The 18,850-nt window shown below is 44.3% G+C and overlaps 1 protein-coding gene across 6 annotated transcripts in view; it reads right to left on the reverse strand.

Moving 5' to 3' along the window:
* Positions 1 to 18,850, reverse strand: part of ELMO1 (engulfment and cell motility 1) — a 526,031-nt gene that overhangs the window by 316,248 nt on the left and 190,933 nt on the right. For all 6 annotated transcript variants that reach the window (XM_044246376.1, XM_044246377.1, XM_044246379.1 and 3 more), the window contains 5 exons: positions 18,211 to 18,362; positions 15,924 to 16,002; positions 9,826 to 9,876; positions 6,706 to 6,828; positions 4,907 to 5,038 (listed from right to left, as the gene is read on the reverse strand). In XM_044246376.1, the coding sequence (XP_044102311.1) occupies positions 4,907 to 5,038; positions 6,706 to 6,828; positions 9,826 to 9,876; positions 15,924 to 16,002; positions 18,211 to 18,362 (537 nt within the window). The remainder of the gene's footprint in view (positions 1 to 4,906; positions 5,039 to 6,705; positions 6,829 to 9,825; positions 9,877 to 15,923; positions 16,003 to 18,210; positions 18,363 to 18,850) is intronic.

An 18,850-nucleotide genomic window follows, 5' to 3' on the forward strand; every position in this document is an offset into this window, starting at 1 on the left:
TGAATTCTAGCAGTGTTTAGAGCAGGAGGCTTCCTTCTGTGATAGGGATGGGGATAGAGATGGAGGAAGACATGGGTAAACACGCATCTCACTTCATTCCCTGCCATCTGTATTTGAGAAAAACTATATTAAAATGACACCAAGCACTGCATATGCAATTACGTATAATTATATTTCTACAAAGATGCATAATTATCTTCTATCATCTGGGAAAGTAGAAAATCCTCTAAAAATTTTAACATGAATCTGTATTAGTCATTTTTTTTTAATTTTTGGTATTCTCTGGCCCACTGTCCCCTGCCCTCATCACCACAAGGCAGACAGCTAGGGGAAGCCCCTATGCTCCACAGTCCAATGAGATGATTTAAACCAGCCAACCTTAAACCTGCCTACCTTATCTTGCCTTGCTTTCTTCATGGAAACCACAACAAAGGCTCTTGTCCACATTCCCCCCTCACTCCCTCTGTCCCTTGATGCCCCTCAGTGCTTGTCCCTGTGCCCCCGTGTGCCCACTCTTGAGAACAATGCGTAAATACATTACATCTTCTCCAGGTGTGGCCTCATATTAAAACATATTATACTGTTCAGAAACAGTTTATTTTAAAAATGAGTTTATTGGAGCACCTGGGTGGCCCGGTGGGTTAAGTGTCCAACTCTTGATCTCAGCTCAGGTCTCGAGCTCAGGGTCATGAGTTCAAGCCCTGCATTGGGCTCCATGACCAGTGTGGAGCCTACTAAATTCATTCATTCGTTCATTTAAAATGAGTTCATCTGGGGCCCAGTCAAGCTAAAGGAATGGGAAAGAAAAGGCATTTAGGAAAAAAAACAAAAACAACAGCCTTGTCCAACTTCAACATCTGCCTTGGTTCAAGGGCAATCACAAAAATGAACTACAGATATGTCCTTTGTAATGACTGTCCAACCGACCAAACGAAAGTAAAATTCACAAACAGAGAAGCTGCTAATCTGACATCAAGACAAACTCTGAAGGGTCTCTGGCCAGGAATGCAATTCTTCAGAGTATGAAAAACATTTTGCACAGTTCTTGGTCATTATAATCAACAAGGTACTGTTTGTATTCAGGTATTTCCCCAGTTTTCAAAATAAAGTATTCTAAATAAGGGAATCTGCCTTTCAGTGCCTTGAGAACTACCTGCGTCCTCACCCTCTTATTTTTAATAAGAACAGCAACATCCCAGATAACCCGGACCCCTCCTCCCGTCTGGGCACCTGCGAGTCCGTTCTGCAGCTAGAGAATCATTAACTGAGAGATCTTAGAAGATTAAGCAGTTTTGTTTTATTTTTTTTTAAGATTTTATTTATTTATTTGACAGAGAGAGATCACAAGTAGGCAGAGAGGCAGGCAGAGAGAGAGAGAAGGAAGCAGGCTCCCCGCTGAGCAGAGAGCCCGATGCGGGACTCGATCCCAGGACCCTGAGATCGTGACCTGAGCCGAAGGCAGCGGCTTAACCCACTGAGCCACCCAGGCGCCCCAGCAGCTTTGTTTTAGAAGCAGGTGCTTTTCTGTGTTATGACAAACCGTAATACACCACTTAGCTGCTTTAAGTTGAGATTTCAGAATTAGTTCATCAGAAGAATCTGCTCTGCCGGGAGGCTGTGCTGGGAAGGAATGTAAGGCCATCTGCCTTCTCAAAGGTGTTGTGCGTTTTTATCCCTTAACAACTGCTCTTCTTGCCTTGTTGGAGCAACTGCCCCTTCTACTTTGGAAAACTGAAGAGGTTGCCTGTGATTTCCATGATATGTTTTCTCCAAAAAGCAAAGAAGGGAAGCACTATCAGATGATCTTTGATGACATTCCGAAGACCTTAAAATAGACAAACAGCTGCACCACTGAGGAACCTGCTGCCCAAACAGGTTCAACAACGGGCCGGCTGGCCCAACAGCTGGTAACCAGGAAAGATAGAATTAAAATCTAGGCCTACTCGACTCCAAAAACCTGTCATTTAACATCTCCTAGGCACCGCCTACTTGAAAGACGGGAGATGAGAAAGAACAATCTTCGTCTTATGAATTAAACTTCTTTTCAACGAGAACCAAAAGATTATCCAAACCTCAATTGCTCCTAAAGGAGGCAACAGGAAGGAGTTCATTAAGGGAATAGGCAAGATTATTCCTCTTTCAGAAGCACAAAGAGAATTCTGCATCCGGGCAGTTTTCAACATCTAGAGATTTTACGGCCGGCTTCCAGCATTTTAGCACGATGGCCTCTAGGTGGCGCAACGAGCACGTGATTCCATTCACCAAGGCTTGTCTGTTTTGGGCTGACTGGGCATTCAAAAGTATCTCTGCTCCTCAAGGCTGTAGGAAATTTTCCACCATTAGAAATCATTACTAACTAGTCATTGCAATTTCTCAACTCTTCTGATGCAAGCTCATGGCTTGGAAGAAATTTCAGGGGAAGGACTAAAACAGAAAACTAAAAAAAGAACCATGGAAAAATAAAGGAAACCAACACTCTCTCTTTTTGGTTATTCTAGGTTCCAGGTCTTTGCTTTTTCTAAAATGACTTTTCAAGTCATTTGAAAGGAGGCCACATAAGAGCTAATGCCTTAAAACCACATCAAATTGGCTTTCAGTTAAAAAATACATTGTTCTTCCTAAACTACTTGAAGCAGAACACTCAGCAGACACTGAAAACTAAGACGGAGATACACTCTATTTGTCAGCTGTGGAAGGAATGAACACCACATTAACACAGATGGAGCTACCCTGAAAAAAGTCACTCCGATTTTGGCTCATGAAATATTCTGATGACCTCACCTAGAACATGAAAATAAAAAGGGAGATGTTTCATACCTCCGACCCCTATTACATATACCATTCCTAGAGATCTGTAATAATCCCAGGAACCTGTAATAATCTGAATCCCAGCAGGTGTTCTTCCCCCAATGTCCCCTCTCCCCTCCATTCTTCAGGCACACAGCCAGAAGGAGAAATGACACTGTGCATTTGGGGATCCAATCGTCCCCGACTAGGATGTGGGGCAGAGAGGCACAGTGAGCCTGGGGGCACTATGGATCAAGAACCAGAGCTCTGTGTTTTCTACACAGTTCAAATGCACTGGAAATCTAGGTGGTAGCAGAGGAAGACAATGAAATGGGAGTGACTCGAGCATAGCCTATACCCAGGCTCTCCACTGGGACGGAGTATCAGAATCAATTGGGAGCATTTTGAAATACACATACCTTGATCTCTTCCCAGGTCATTTTGATACGACTGGATGGCAAGAGAGATTGGGTGATTTTACAAAGCTTCCCAAGTGATTTGGACAGGCCTCATTCAAGACACAAAAGTAAAACCTGGGGGAAAAAAACTGGGTGGGGAGGTAGGACGTGAGCCGCGTGCACACTCCTCAGCTATATCCCCAGTAACTGCTAATACACAGGTGGGTGACAGCAGGGCAGGGACCGCCTGTTAGCCTTGACCACCAATACACTTCAAGTACAGGGAGCTCTCACCTGGCCTCTTGGCCATGACACTTCCTGCTAAAATTTTTCAAAAAATAGATTCTACTAAAAAATTTAAATGGAATGTCAAAATACAAGATATGATGATAGAAGAATGATATCACAGTACCTGTATAAAGTAAGTTGCAAAGCAGAATACATTTGACAAGTATTCTTATTAGAAAAGACATATTAAGACTATCTACATAAAAACAATAAATAATCAGAATTTTTTTAACTTTAGGAAACATTGGATAGATTTTTTAAAAAATAGTCACTCTGATCTACTGGGCTAAAGTGGAAATGAATCAGTGTGGAAAACAAATTGGTAAATATCAACAACCTTAAAAAATAAATGCCACAAATTTATCCAAATAACATGATCATGGATACACGTAAATACTGGGCGGCAAAGAAGTCAATCTCAGACTTATGGTAACTTTCAAATACTGATAGCAAATAGCAAGAGGGTTTGGTTACATACACTGTAGTCCATCCCCAAAATGAAAAACTCCTCAGTAATGGGAAACAATATATGTTAATATGGAAACATTTCCAAAGACGATCCCCATGAAAGATAGGGTTTCCCAAATAACATACAAAGCATGATACGTATATACATAAAGATTAATATATATTGTGTGTGTGTGTGTGTGTGTGGTGTGTGTGTGTGTGTACTAAAGAAGAGTGTGTTTACAATGACAAAGTAATGTCTAATGATTCTAATCACTGAAGCCAAAATCTCATTTTTGGCCACTTAAGATGCCAGCCAAAATGGAAACCTAATTTTATACCCTCAGATGTTGACATTCATTAGCTCAAAGTCACGGAAGAAATGTCACAGTGATAAAGGCCAGAACGGAACCCAAGTAGAAACAAAACAACAGATTACGTTCAGGACAAGCAGTGTTCTGATTTGCAAACTGAAAAATAGGAAATCAAGGAGCTGTCTTACTAACATCCGTAACAAGACAAAACTTTCAGGAAAGGACAAATTGCGTAAATCTCATCGTGACTACGTTTCAGGAGACCCTCAATGTGATTTTGATAGGAAACCCATGTATGTCAGTGATCCAAACACTAACCCAATAATAACATCGATCCCGCAGTTGCCATCGCCCATTTATGTCAAATAGAACCTGAAGCATCTTGTGATGCAGAGTTAATGAAATCTACATGCATTCCGGGCTCACTACACTTAATCAGAACTGAATAAACAAACTCCGTATTAGTCACACTTAGGCAAGCTATTCCGCTGCACTGCAGCCAGAAGAGAGTTTCACGGGATCCTGTTGAAACCAGCTAAACATCTGGAAAATGTGGAAACTATTCCGCGAGGCGCTAGAGGACCACACGCTCGGAGGAGACATCGGTTTCTGCGGCTGAGGTCAGACCCCTGATGCTGGAAGGAGAGCGCTTACTGGAGATAGCTTACTTACAATGAAGCCAAGTTTTTTATAATCCCGGGTGTACATGGACTTGCGTTTCTCCATGCTGCCACTGCTGTTATTAGGTTCGGACTCTGCATCAAAAGCGATTCTTCGAAGTTCAAATATGATGTCCCTCTGAGCCTGACGGCGTTCGGGAGAAAAAAAGAGGAGGGAAGAGCTGCTTTCATTGTGTGACATTACAGATACTCCCTCTTTCCCCAGGATCTAAACGAATCACTGCTTTCAGGCCGAAGAAAAACAGATGAAAGACAACGGATGTCCCAAGTTAGGGCTCCGCATCGTTGCCCCGCCACTCTCCCTGCTGGTCAGCCCCGGCTTCATCCCGGTTATCCTCACGGCCAAGTCGTTTGACATACTTCGGTCAGTTACCTAGAAGTTCAAATTGGTGTCCCCAAAATGATGGAAGTCTTGGGTCTGGGGATTTCCACACTGGTCGAGCCCAAGTGAGAGGCACGTGCAGGTTTTACAAACAGCGTTCAAGTGACAAGGGATCTCTACCACCACTAAGAAATGACTACGTGGAAACAAACCCTTAAAAATGGCTACAACGGTAAATATTCGGCTACATCTATTTTACCACAATAAGAAAAAAAAATATATATATATGTATACATATATATATGTATATATGTTTTCAATAAATAGAAGGAAGCATTTCCAAATGGGGAGGGCCGTTCCACATTAAGATGCAAGGCCTTCTGTCACTAGAAGTGGTAAGCTGACAGTCTCCTCTCTCTGGGATGATTACACTTGGCCTTGCCAAAAGTCCGGGGCACGTTGGACAGCCTCTCCAAGCCTCTCCATCATTCTTAATCGCGTGGCCTCGTGCCATGGACGAAGGGCTGCGGCAGTTACACACTCCCCACGTGGGGCTCACATCTGCGATAGATCAGGCCCTCACGTGCCAGTAATGAGTGTTTTCCTTTCCAAAGCTGCAGCACTGCTTAAGTTGAAAATGGGTTACGGCACGGCCCCCAGCTGTTTCCTCTCAGTCTGTCCTCACACAGTAAAGTTCCCCCAAAGCCTTCTGGAGGGAGGCATAACCTTTCACACACAACCACCAGAAGCCTACAGAGAATTAAAACAATAGCCAACTGACACAAACGCAAGCCCAGAAATCAGGTGTAACTTAGGAACACCCCCCCCCACCCGCCCGCTTCTCAGCACTGAGCACTGGAGAATGGAAATTAATTCCTCCAGCTGTATCAGGATCACACAGGGCAACTAGATGGCCCGAGTGGTCTGGGAACTTGACTCCAAAGCCATTACCATCGCAGGTATTGGGACCAAGGGTCAAGATTCATGGCCATGTGACATTAGGCTTTCTTATCCAACAAAGGAAAAATATGCATGTATTTGATGTATAATGAAATAATCCCATCTGCTTTGTTCTCTGAGCCCAAGTTCACCTAAATTTTAAACACATCCACCCCCACCAAGTTCTGGGGTATGTCCATTAAGGGTCTGACTTCAGCTCAGGTCATGATCTCAGGATCCAGGGATCGGGCCTTGAATGAAGCTCCCGAATCAGTAGAGAGTCTGCTTCTCCCTCTGCCCCTTCCCCTAGTCATGTGCTCTCTTTCTCAAATAAATTTTTTAAAAAATCTTTATATATATATGTGTATATATATATATATATGTATATGTTTCCCCTCCCAAGTTTTAAGATGATAATAAAACAATATCATCATCTACAAATTCCTGGTTTGGTAGTAGTCCAATAAAAGATCTTTAATAACCACTTTCTCTCCCCTGTGTGCTTTTGCTGCTGTCTCATTGGCACTCACCTGGTCCTGGGGGTCCATCTTGGTCATCATCCTGTCTTCCAGAAGGTTAAAAGTCAGCACCTGAAGCACGTACAGCTGGTGTGCCATTTCATTGTTGATGGCTCTCTGAGCTCGGATGACATGCTGGGGAGATGGTTCAGAAATAATGATTTTTTTTTTAAAGGAAGAAAAAGCCAACAACAATTAACCCCTGTCATTATGTCAAGAAGAACCCCAGAAGTCTTCACTTGGAGGCCCGGGAAATGTAGGTCTGTGGGACTACCCTTCAGAAGAAAGGTGAGGACGTGGGTGACCTTGGCGCTTTCCTTTATATTCCAGGGCCCAATAAAGTTCCTGATGGTTAGGCCAGAATCCAGGTAAAGACCTGCTCTGTGCAGCAGGGAGCAGAAGAAAGGCATTGGAAATGCACGGGTGACTGCAGCTCTATAAACCAAAAAAGTGTGCCTGACATGAGACCATCCTGAAGAGAGCTGTGGATTTCTACAACAGAAGCCTTCCTTGCACGCAGCAGAGGAACAAATCGTGTGCATGTGTTGTAAGCAACTTTGCCATCCTCTTACCCTATAACTGTCTCCAACAGGTGATCCAGCTTCTAGGTGGAGAAATGTTTTAGAAGCAACACAAAAGAAAGCAAAGTATGAATCAGGCCTGCAGTTCATTCATTGTGGCAACTAGCCAGAGAACACCACCACCGCAGGCAATGAGCTAATTCATGTGCACAACTTTGCTCTCCTGCTAACAATTAAATGAAAAACAAAATGACCCTTCCCCTTAGAAACAGAACCAAAATGGAACAAATAGAAAAGAAATGGCAGGAGACTAGACATGGGGGCCTTTGCCCCCAGCGGAGCAAGGTCAGAAAGGAGACTGAACACTTGGCCTAATATACGTCTCCTCTAGCAGAGACCAAGGTTGTGCCTTAAAAACGCCAAGGACGGGTCAACGTGATAGTTTGAATGTGCTATACCCAACCACGTCCTGCCGTCTGAGAGAACTTTCTCGAGGTGTCCCAAAGCCAGCATGCCCTTGGACTCCACACCCCGGCTCTGAGTACCATGTCAAAAGAGCAAGTTAAAGAAGGAGGAGAGGGGGCACCTGGATGGCTCAGTGGGTTAAAGCCTCTGCCTTCGGCTCAGGTCATAATCCCAGAGTCCTGGGATGGAGCCCCGCATCGGGCTCTCTACTTAGCAAGGAGCCTGCTTCCCTTCCTCGATCTCTCTCTCTGCCTGCCTCCCTACCTACTTGGGATCTCTGTCAAATAAATAAATAAATAAATAAATAAGAAGAAGGAGGAGGAGGGGGAGGGGTGCAGAGAAGAATAAAATGGAAAAAAAGTCAATGAGCCAAGGTAGCGAGGCTGATGGAGGTGGGAAGCTCAGCCGTGATATGGCGAATGGCATAAAACACCATATCCCCCCAATTTCAGAACAGAACGTTAATTCAGAGTATATGTTTCGTATCCAAGGTGGATAGGCCATCTATTTTATTAGCAACTCAAAAGTATCTTCACTCCAAGTTTCTGACTGAGGATAGCAGCCCTGGAACTTCCAGCCATCGAAGTCTCAGAGGAGAAGTCCCATGGAAGCCAACTGATCTTCCAGGCACGGGGGCTACAGCCATTCCACCTGGCCCATCTCCCGACATTCCAACTCCGGCCGCCACACCCAGGTAAGAACAGCAGGCCAGGACCTTAGTGTGACATCTCTAACCCTTCGTCTTTCCACCCTCTTCCTGTCCCACAGATACCTTCACTGAACCACGCTCTAACACTGTGCTTTCTGCTCGCACTAAGAACCACGATAAAGATTAACTGTGCTTTGAATCCTCCTGCAACTTCTACCAAACCATTCTTGGACCAAGAATCTATCCGAATGCTCTACCAACACCCACTTCATAGCCCAGGTCCAGGGGGAGAAGTATGTCATCCCCGAAGAACCAGGGTACCTCTTTTATCAAACAACGAAAATTACACTCATATGTTTCTTTTTATCCTTGTCAGCCAGGAAGCTCAAAATCAAACTCGATGACAAATTGTAGTCATGGCTATTGGCTTTGGATTCTAGAATATTTATTATGTTTGCCCTCATAAGGTTTTTAATTTTCAACAGCCTCACTGTATTGGAATGTGTGTGTGTGTGTGTGTGTGTGTGCACGCGCGCACGCGTGTGTGCATGTGTGCGTGTATGTGTGTGTGACTGTAAGCTAGTGGAACTCCTCCCTGAAATCACAGAAATAGAAATTGCCTGTTTGGTAAGCTGGGAATCAATCACACGTGCTTCTTTTCAGTCTTTGGTTAAAGTCAAATAGCAGGCAAGGCCTCAGGAAATCATGCCATTTGATTTATTTCTAAACATTCACCGCATAAAATGCTGGACTTCTTTTCCACTGACATTTCAGGTCATTTGCACATGGGTTCCACTGGTATGTCTTTTCTGTCTGTCTCTTGCAAAGGGGCCCAGGGAAGTGATGGTCAGAATTTCAGAGCCTCTGTCAGAGTCTGACAGGCCTCCAGTTAGCTTCCTCATTAAAAGCAGTGTAAGCTCACACCAGTGGATTTTTTTAGTCTTAGAGCCCCTGATTTCCTAAATGCAAAGCTAAGGTGATGCTGAGGGGGGTGCCTGAGTGGCTCGGTCCGTTAAGCATCCGCCTTCGGCTCAGATCATGATCCCAGGGTCCTGGAATTGAGTCCCACATCTGGCTCCCTGCTCAGCAGAGAATCCGCTTCTCCCCAGCCTGTGCTCTCTCTCTCTCTTCCTCATGTTCTCTCTCTCAAATAAATAAATAAATAAATAAATAAAATCTTTAAAAAAATTAACAAAATAAAGACACAGTGAGTGTAATAAACCTGGCACACTGGGAGAGATTACTACTCCTTCCTTCCAGAATGTCTTCCCAGGGCAGGTCCGGACACCCCTCCTTCCAATCCTATGAGACGGGTTTTGTGGGAAAGCCCCGTTCATTCCAATTCCAAAAGCACACTTCTTCCTCCTTGCTAGTTACTACTGCTCGTCACAGAAGCAAGTCACAGAACATACCACAAGCTGAAGCCGCAAGGGGAGATAAATGAATGGCCCAAGCCATTCCCGCCCAACAAGGTGGTCACACCGCACGGATACTCACTGTTAAAATGATGGAACGCAGTTGCTTCTGAGCCAAAATATTCGCCATCTCCTGTTGATGAAAAACACACCCACACAAAACCTTACGTTAGAAAAACACAGTTCAGCATGGCCTCAAATGACTTTATCCTGAGGGGTGCTACCTAACTGGATATCAGCAGTATTTCTTATGGAAGAACAGACTCCAGCAGGCAGAAGTATTCAAATTGCTCTTTGAATATTCTGTTTAGACAACAGAGCCTTGTCCAAAAGCAAAGGAAGGCAACCTGGCACCCGCAAACTTCTCGTTGTTTTAGGAATTTCCTCCTTCCAGGAAAAAGTGAGCGTGGAAGAAAAAGCAAATACTCTGGATAAAGGCAATGGTTCTCCATCCAAAAGGCTCATCTGCTTTTCTTAGACTATACACGCAGAGAGGTTTACTAGGAAACGTGCCTGCACCAAGGAGTCCCCCAGTGTTGGAGCACCATCACTTTAAGTCATCAAGTCTTCCAAGAGCCACATCACCTTAATTTGTGCAAAACCAAAGCATGAGTGGTACGTACCCCAGGGCTTGAAAATAGTCTATACAAGTCAACTGTGTGGTGCTTTCGGAAGGGACAAATATGGAGCAGGGACTCCAAGAGTCCACACTCCACATTGCTAGGACTCATTTCTGTAAGTTGTGTTTGGGGCTTTGGCCCGCCTAGCACTGAGGATTTGCAGGTGACTTTAGTAAAAGAAATGATTCACAGATACTCTTTCTAAATATCGAGCCATAGATATGAAGCTGAAATTATCAAGTTGGGTACAACCTTGGTGCAAACATTGTAAGCTAGTGGGAAAAAATACTGCTCATATTCAGGAAGGCACTTGAGTGTTCTTTTGGTGGGGAGGGGCTGGATTTTAGAGTTACGGTTGCTGCTCTTCCTGAGTAGAGAAGAAACTAGGCTATGATTCAAAACCACAACCATGAATTCAATCACGGCGAAAATAAACTCGCAGGAAGCAAGGAGAGCCCAGACACGCGGGTGGGAAGTGCGAGGGGGGACACGCAGGCAGGTCAGGGCAGGAGCAGAAGGTGGGGACTTACAGTCAGAGGACAATCAAGGATGTCAACACTGCTCTCTACACCAACCTAAGGGCGCCATCGCCACCACAGAAAGGAGAGCAAGCAGGAGAGAAGAAGGGATGGAAATTCAGAGCACTCTGTTAGCAGTTACAACTTGATGTTAACACCCCTGCTCACCCACTGCCTGGGGGAGAAAAGTTGCACAAATATCGTGAGGTGTTTCAAGACACCTCCACTCTGCTGACAATAGGAAAGCAAGGACAATGACACATTCAGAAACAAGGGAAATGGCATTCTGGAAGGAACCTGTCTTTCCATGGTCCCCAGAAAGTGGGACTTGCTTCTGAAAGCGAATAGAAAGGTCCACTTTTTCTCCCAGACCTGATGAAAAACAAAGGGCCCAAAGGATCCTGTGGATCTTTTCATTTATTTTCTTTTATAAAAAATGAAATTACTGCCTGGCACATAAACAAAAAGAAAAAGAAAAATATTCTCCGTGCCTATTTTAGCCTATTGAGTTTTGGAATTTTAAAATAAGTTAGAAGGGACAATATAGTTCCAATATGTACGGCAATTGTCATCATTATCTTTAACATTGTTTCTCTTCTTCGTAAGACCACGGTTACCTTAGGGGCACAGAGACTGTCCTTTTCATCTTTGTGTTCCTGTGCCCAGAGCACTATGTCTAACACAGAGCAGACAGTAAATGTTTGGTGGAAAATCAAAGAGTCATTTCTACTACCCTCCTAAGGAACATAGAAGCTTGGTCAGAGAGAAAAATAGAGAAATCCTTGTGTACATCATGTATTTGTTGGTGTTCAACATGAGAAAACAGTCTGAGTAAACTTGAGGCTCCATGGAGAATATTTTATACCATCGAGATGGTATAAAAGTATAGACAGATATAAATATGGATATAGGGATACTGACATGGAAAGATACTCACAAAATCTTGTTTAGTTTTAAACGCAGTAAAAAAAAACGGCTAAACTGTGCAAGTAGTGGGATTCCACCCAGTGAAGAAAGTTATGTAGGTGGAAGAGTCTTTGGCCAGAACAAACTGGGGCCACGCAATGTGACTCACCACGAGGGTTCTCTGCTTGGGGCATGCACTTAGAGGAGTCTTTCCAACTTCCTCCTCTGAATCTGTATTTTCTGAGTTTACCACCAAATCTTTTAACTTGCAAAAAGGTTTTTTAATAATGCTTTTGAAAATCATACATACACGTAGAGAAATTTGGATGGGACCACACCAACATGCTTGCCGTGAGAACAGGAATATAATGGCAAGGAGTTGTGAGGGAAAGGATCCATTTGCCCTATCTCTGCAAAACAAACACTCCTCCCTTCATTTGTGCAGAAAAAGGGAGAATGTCCCACATCCAGGAGGCGGGGAAGCAGGACGTTCCGCTCCACCCCCTTGCCGGAAAGCCCCCAGTGGAGCTTGGAAGTGGAAGCAAAGCAGGAAGTTCTACCCCAGCCCTCAACACACCCGTCCCTCTACAAACCCCACGCTCTCTCAGTAAGGCCCACTGGGGACGCCTGGGTGGCTCAGTTGGTTAAGCAGCTGCCTTCGGCTCAGGTCATGATCCCAGCGTCCTGGGATCGAGTCCCGCATCGGGCTCCTTGCTTGGCGGGGAGCCTGCTTCTCCCTCTGCCTCTGCCTGCCTCTCTGTCTGCCTGTGCTCGCTCTCTCACCCTCTCTCTCTGACAAATAAATAAATAAAATCTTAAAAAAAAAAAGGCCCACTGAGTGAATGCAAAACAGAACTATCCCTCCAGCCTGCCTCCCAAGTAAAAATATCTGACCAGGGTGGTATTTTTCTTCAGTAAAAGCAGAAATAGGTGTTTCAAGTCCATCCGTCCAAATTCATTTCATACATTTTGAAAAATAAAGAAAAACCCAGATAAATGGAGTCCTACCGATGGTGCCTGGCCCAGAGTCGGGAAGAGAAGTTGAAACAAATGAAATTTTTTCACTGAAGTGGAATTTATCCAATGTCCTTGGGCTTTAAAAAAAATAAATAAATAAACAAAGCTGTTCCTATAAATCCAATAAATAAATGTTTAGATTGTGTTTTAATCTAATTGGAGTGAGAAAACAGGCTGGGTGTCTTTCAGGCTCCAGGGAGTTCTTCACTCAGCAAATACCAGAGAATTCTCTGGGTGACGCCTCCCGGACCATGGGGTGCTCCCCAGAGCACAGCAAGGCCTAGGCGGGACTCTGAGTGGCTCCTTCCCTTCCTTACTCCCTCGGACTCTCAATTTCCAAATTGAGAGGCAAAATAAGGCTTTCCTGTGATAGAAGAATAAACTGAAATAAGGCACAAAGCACTGAACACTGAGCTTGGCACAAGGCAAACTCTGAGTATCATCACGGACGGCAGGCTTTGCTAAATTCTCCTCTGTACCCCCCAAATTCAGAACGTTTAATTTTCCACAAGAAAAGCTGGTAACAACACAGGATATAACCCACATGACACCCCTAGTTAGCCTGGTCTTCTGCTTTGCAGGTTCTACGAACCTTCAGAAAGTAACATCAAACTTTTCTTCAGTATGAACTTGAAATCAGTTTTTTAGAGCCAGCTCTCGCTTTACTCACCGAAAAATATTTTTTAAATTAAAAATCAAAATACTAAAAAAAAAAAAAATCAAAATACTCCTTGTCTTGACAAACAATAGGCACTGATTCATCTTTGATTCAACACAATTTAGAAAGTTCAAGTTAATTTTCTGTGTTGTTGCTGTTTTTATTTCAAAGGTTAAATTAGAGTCTAGATATGCTGCTGTATGATTACAGACACCTCATCTTTCTTAGTTGGATTGTTCTCCTAAATTACCCAATGTTATTAAACTATCCTTTGTGATTTATTATCTTTACAGCAGTAGACTGCCAATCGGTGTCATCTCAGTCAGATATTTTCTAATTTTCAAAAAATAAATTTTAAGGGGCACCTATGAGCCATGCGGTTCAGTGGGTTAAAGCCTCTGCCTTCAGCTCAGGTCATAATCCTGGGGTCCTGGGATGGAGCCCTGCATCAGGTTCTCTGCTCAGCGGGGAGCCTGCTTCCTCCTTTCTCTCTCTCTGCCTGCCTCTCTGCCTACCTGTGATCTCTCTCTGTCAAATAAATAAATAAAGTCTTTAAAAAAAAAATCTGATTCACAGAATCCAAACCTAATGTTCTACTGATATGCCATTATGTTTCACGGGGATCGTTACTCTGGAGTCAGCACAGATTGGCATCTGGCTCTCGATTTCGTGCGAAACTAACTCAGTAGATTAACAGTAGTTCTTGGTGTAAGAGGCAGAGACGAAGTGTACGTATCTTCCTGATGTCTAGATCCAGGGATCCAAAATCATAGCAACTGGGGTGGGCACGAGTTTTTGTTTCCTCTAATCCAAGCTCTTCATAAGCGAAAGAAAAAGCCCATGAGGTCAGACCAGATGGCAGCTACCAGTTCAACCAGGTGTCCTTGGTCCCGCCAGCAGAAGAAGGATCAAGCTTCTCCAGGGCTATGTCAGGAGTGCAAGCATATGAGCCTGCTGTCGGGCAGTTTGCTGGGCTGCTGGAATTATCATGAGGCCAGCATTTAGGTTTAGATATAAAAAGAACAGACCCGGGGTGCCTGGGTGGCTCAGTGGGTTAAGCCTCTGCCTTCAGCTCAGGTCATGATCTCAGGGTCCTGGGTTCAAGCCCTGCATCAGGCTCTCTGCTCAGCAGGGAGCCTGCTTCCCCCTCTCTCCCTGACTGCCACTTTGCCTGCTTATTCTCTCTCTGTCAAATAAATAAATAAAAATCTTAAAAAACAAAACAAAAAACAGACCCACCTAGGATTTGACCTGCAAAACCATACTTAAAAATCCAGCCTGGAGCATAAGGCTTAGGGAGGGCCCGCATCTCCTGGCTCTGGCAGAGACACAACCCAATACACAGGACACTAAAATAAAGTCACTCCATTCGTGCAGACATAGCCCCAGGAATGAGCAAACAATTCTGAATGGAAAACAAACCAGAAACCCTCACGTTTAGTCACTGAGGTTTAAAATCCTTGGCGATGATATAATAAAACAAAACAAAACAAAACAAAACAACAAAAAAAGAATTCTCGAGTGTTCAGGGTTCAGTAGCATGCTAGCTTCTAAATTCTTCTAAAACGATTTAGTGGTAACTGTCACAGAGCTCCCAGTACACTTTCTACTGGTTGGAAGTTCTCATGTTTCCACCCAGTTTTTAAATGAAGTGAATTGTGTGACCAAGGTACATGGTCTATGCTATGTTGATGGAAAAAAAAAAAAAAAAAAGAACGGACTTTGAAGGGCAAGCTATATTCCAAGACACACAAAATTCTACTTCTTCTATACCCCCTCTACAAGGATCCTTTACCTCATTGCAGAAGAATCGCAGAGCCACAGACAAAGAAGAGTATCAAAGGATGGGTTTCACATGGGTACATTTAAGGGGTTCCCTTGTGTGCACAGAGAAAGGGAAATGGGTTGATCACTCCCCTCCCCACATACAGATATGGACAACAGAAATATCATGGAGCAAAGACCCTCCCTGACTCAGGAATAATTATCTCAACCAGGGGCAGCGAACTGTGTGGTCCTCCTCCTGTCCTTTCCATCTAAACTTCTGTGGGCAATGCAGGACACCTCTCGGGGTCTCACTGTATTCATCAGGAAAATAGGGACAATACCTCCCTTGCCCTAGGGAGCATTCAATGGCATGACAGAAGATCTCAGGGCTTCTACCTCTGCTGCCCCCAAAGCAGCAAGGTTTTCATCTTTTTATGTTTCGAGCGCCTGTGTTGGGTTTCCTTTGATGCAAGGGCTCTGCCTCTGGAACATTCCTAGCATTCTTCCAAGGACAAGGGCTTACGCATCTCCACCTACTTCCCACTCGATCTGTGAATAACTCCAGGCTGGCCAGCCAAGCTGCCGGGCAGTGGGGAGGCCCAAGGAGTCCCCAGGATGGGAAGGAGAGGGCACTCTCTGCCCCCAAATTTGCCAGCCCTGAGTATAGTCTTAGGACCAAAGAAATGCAACTTACCTGCCTTCTCTCATCAGGGGCCTTCAGGAATAGTGCATTAATCACTGCAATGGTATAGGTTTGGATTTCTTGATCTGTCCTGTAAAGACCCGGAACAATACAGAAAGTCAGAATAGGCTACCTCTGAGTCCGACCGTGATAAGGGTCATGATCTCCTCCACAAAAAAAAAAAAAAAGATGAGAGAGAAAGGTATGGCCCAGACAATGCAGTTGGCAACTGAGAGAGAACATATTTCAACCATCATAAGGAAGGACACACCATTGTTGGGGGGGGCATTATTATTACTAGCTTGATGATACACGGCTCAGCAGAGATCACGCAGGAAGTCCAGGTGGTTAGCCAGCTCGCCCCTTCTTCTCCAATAGGCTTAAATACATGAACCCAGAGCTGTACGTGTGGTTTTGAGGTTGGGGGGGAGCGGGGCTGTGATTTTGTCTGATGCATGAAGTACATCTGGGACTGGACTTGGGTATCCTTACACCCCTGGACTTATTATAAAGGAAACTGCTTTGTCTCCATGGCAATGCTAGTACATCGTCTAAAAATCTACTTCCAAATAGAAACTTTTTTAATAATGAAAAGAACCAGTTTTCATTTGTGAAATTTGCAAAACTGCTTTTCACAGACATGAAATCAGAAATTCCAAAGGAAGCAAGAATCTCATAGAAGCCACGTGGCAAATGGTAAATCAGAAGGACCCGAGGCAGAAACAAGGAGCAGCCGGTGAGCTACATTCGGAGATCATTTCAGAAGAGGCTGAGTATAGAACACAGCCTTTGGCAGGATGGAATCCAAACCCCAGTGCCCCGCAGGCTGGCTGTGTGGGCTTGCACAAGGTTGGAGAGGGGTGTCCCCAAAACAGTTTCCTCATCTGGAACACTGGGAAAGAACACACTTATTTTAAGGCGCTGCTTTTAGGGTAAAATTAGTTAATGTATATAAAACCCTCAGCACGGCACTTGCCAGATTAGAAACCCTGCACTCTAGCAGAGCATGCTGTGAACGCACAAGTATGCCCTCGATACTGAGAGAAAAGACACGGGCTGTAGAGCTAATACACTTCACATTCAGGGAAATGTGAAACTGGTATTATTTCGAGAGCAGTTTCACACAAAAGCATCATTTTAGAGCATGGGTGCCTTTTCCCTGAGGCCACAATCCACAGCTTGTGTGACTTAAGATTTTTACAATCTGGTCACCCACCCCACCCCCCAAATGAAGGCAACATCTAACGCACTTCAGTAGGTTTGCCTTATAAACACAACATTTCTAATATTTCTGGTACATGGAGAACTACTGACTGTTCCCGCACATCCCCAGCCTGCTCCCCCAACCCAAGCCAGGCCAATAAGATATCCTCCTGAGAACGTGTAAATGCAACGTGAGAGACCAGGAATGGCAGTTACTGGGAGCCAAGTCACACGGTGCCAACCAGTGCAGTAGAGGAAAAGCCTGTTGTGGCCATTCCAAGGAAGCCACACTTTCTATCCTTCTCAAGGCTTGGCTACTTAAGTTGTTCCTGGGGTCTATAAAGTCCCCCTGGATCCTTTCGATGAATTCCCTGTTTGTGTAAGCCACCTCACGGGGCTTGTTGCCCACGTGCAACTCCACATCCTTTAATTTATGAGAAGCACTGTACAGTGGTGTCCTCCTCAGGGACAACCTTACTGATTGCCTGAGTGGAGAGAAGGGAAAGAGCCCCGAAGCCTGCAGCCTGCTAAGTGCCTTGTCTTCCGGCTCAAGCCTCTAGAGACAAAACACACGCATTAGAAAAGACAAAAGAAGGTCACTGTAATCACCTTGAGCCTAAAAAGGAAGACTACTTTGAAAGATTCGTAATTATCTATGAAAATACTCATTATAGCAGAGAAAACACTATTTTTAATGACAAAGGGAAGATGCTGTTGAGAACTTAGGACAGCAAATTGTCCTATGATGTTAAAAGCAAAATTCTACTGATATCAAAAGTGATTGCCTACGAAAAGCCAGGCACTGGGGACAGACGGGTACCAAGAACAGGCCTGGGATCCCACCCCCCCACCACAGGCGGGCCAGTCACGATGCCATCAGTGAGGTGGGGGATGGGTATGGTACATGGTGTGGTTAGATGCCAAATGAAGGTTCCTTTTATACACATTTGATCAAAATCAAAAATATATCAAAAAATATCTACATATTTGATTCGGTTGGTTGATCAAACCAACCGAAAACCCTTCCCAAGGCTTTATGGCAGCTGTCTACCAGAATCACTTCCCGCTCCCACACAGGAGGCAACTGCATGCTTACCCTTGAAGATGTGGAATAAGTTGGCCGATAGTGATCTCCTGAGCCACCTTCTGGTAGAGATCATGGCTGTTGAGCACCATTGACTCCAAAATGGCCAAGGACCGCTGCAGGATTGAGATGTCCATGCCTGCCTTGTTGACAAAACTCGCTATCTGAAAAGCCAAGGAGGACACAATTGACCACCAGCAGTAAACAGAGCACAGAAGTACAGAAGGGAAGGGAGTAAGTTGAGGAAATCGGGAGCTCACTTCAGAAACACCGGACACAGGATGAAAAGTATCGGGAATTACAGCAGAACTGTCAGAAACACATCAAGTCAGTGACAATTGTTTATATTACTACAAAGCACCCTCTATATCTTATTTCTATAATTCAATAATGAGCAGTTCAAAAAAGGAGATGCCTTCAAGGAATTATTATCTGGTTTTTCTGGGATTTTTCTGCCAGGTTTTAGCTTTTGGGGCAGATGATTTCAACACACACAATATAAGGACTCCTGTGTTCTCTTTGAGGCAGTAATTTCAATATATACTAATAGCCATTCCCTCCCATTCCCAGGCTACTCCTTCACCCACACGATGCATGATTTTTATGTTCAGATTATGACCCTGTTACATTCTTAAGGGACTCCCACAAATCA

The sequence above is a fragment of the Neovison vison genome, chromosome 4 (assembly GCF_020171115.1).
Source record: "Neovison vison isolate M4711 chromosome 4, ASM_NN_V1, whole genome shotgun sequence".
Taxonomy (NCBI): domain Eukaryota; kingdom Metazoa; phylum Chordata; class Mammalia; order Carnivora; family Mustelidae; genus Neogale; species Neogale vison.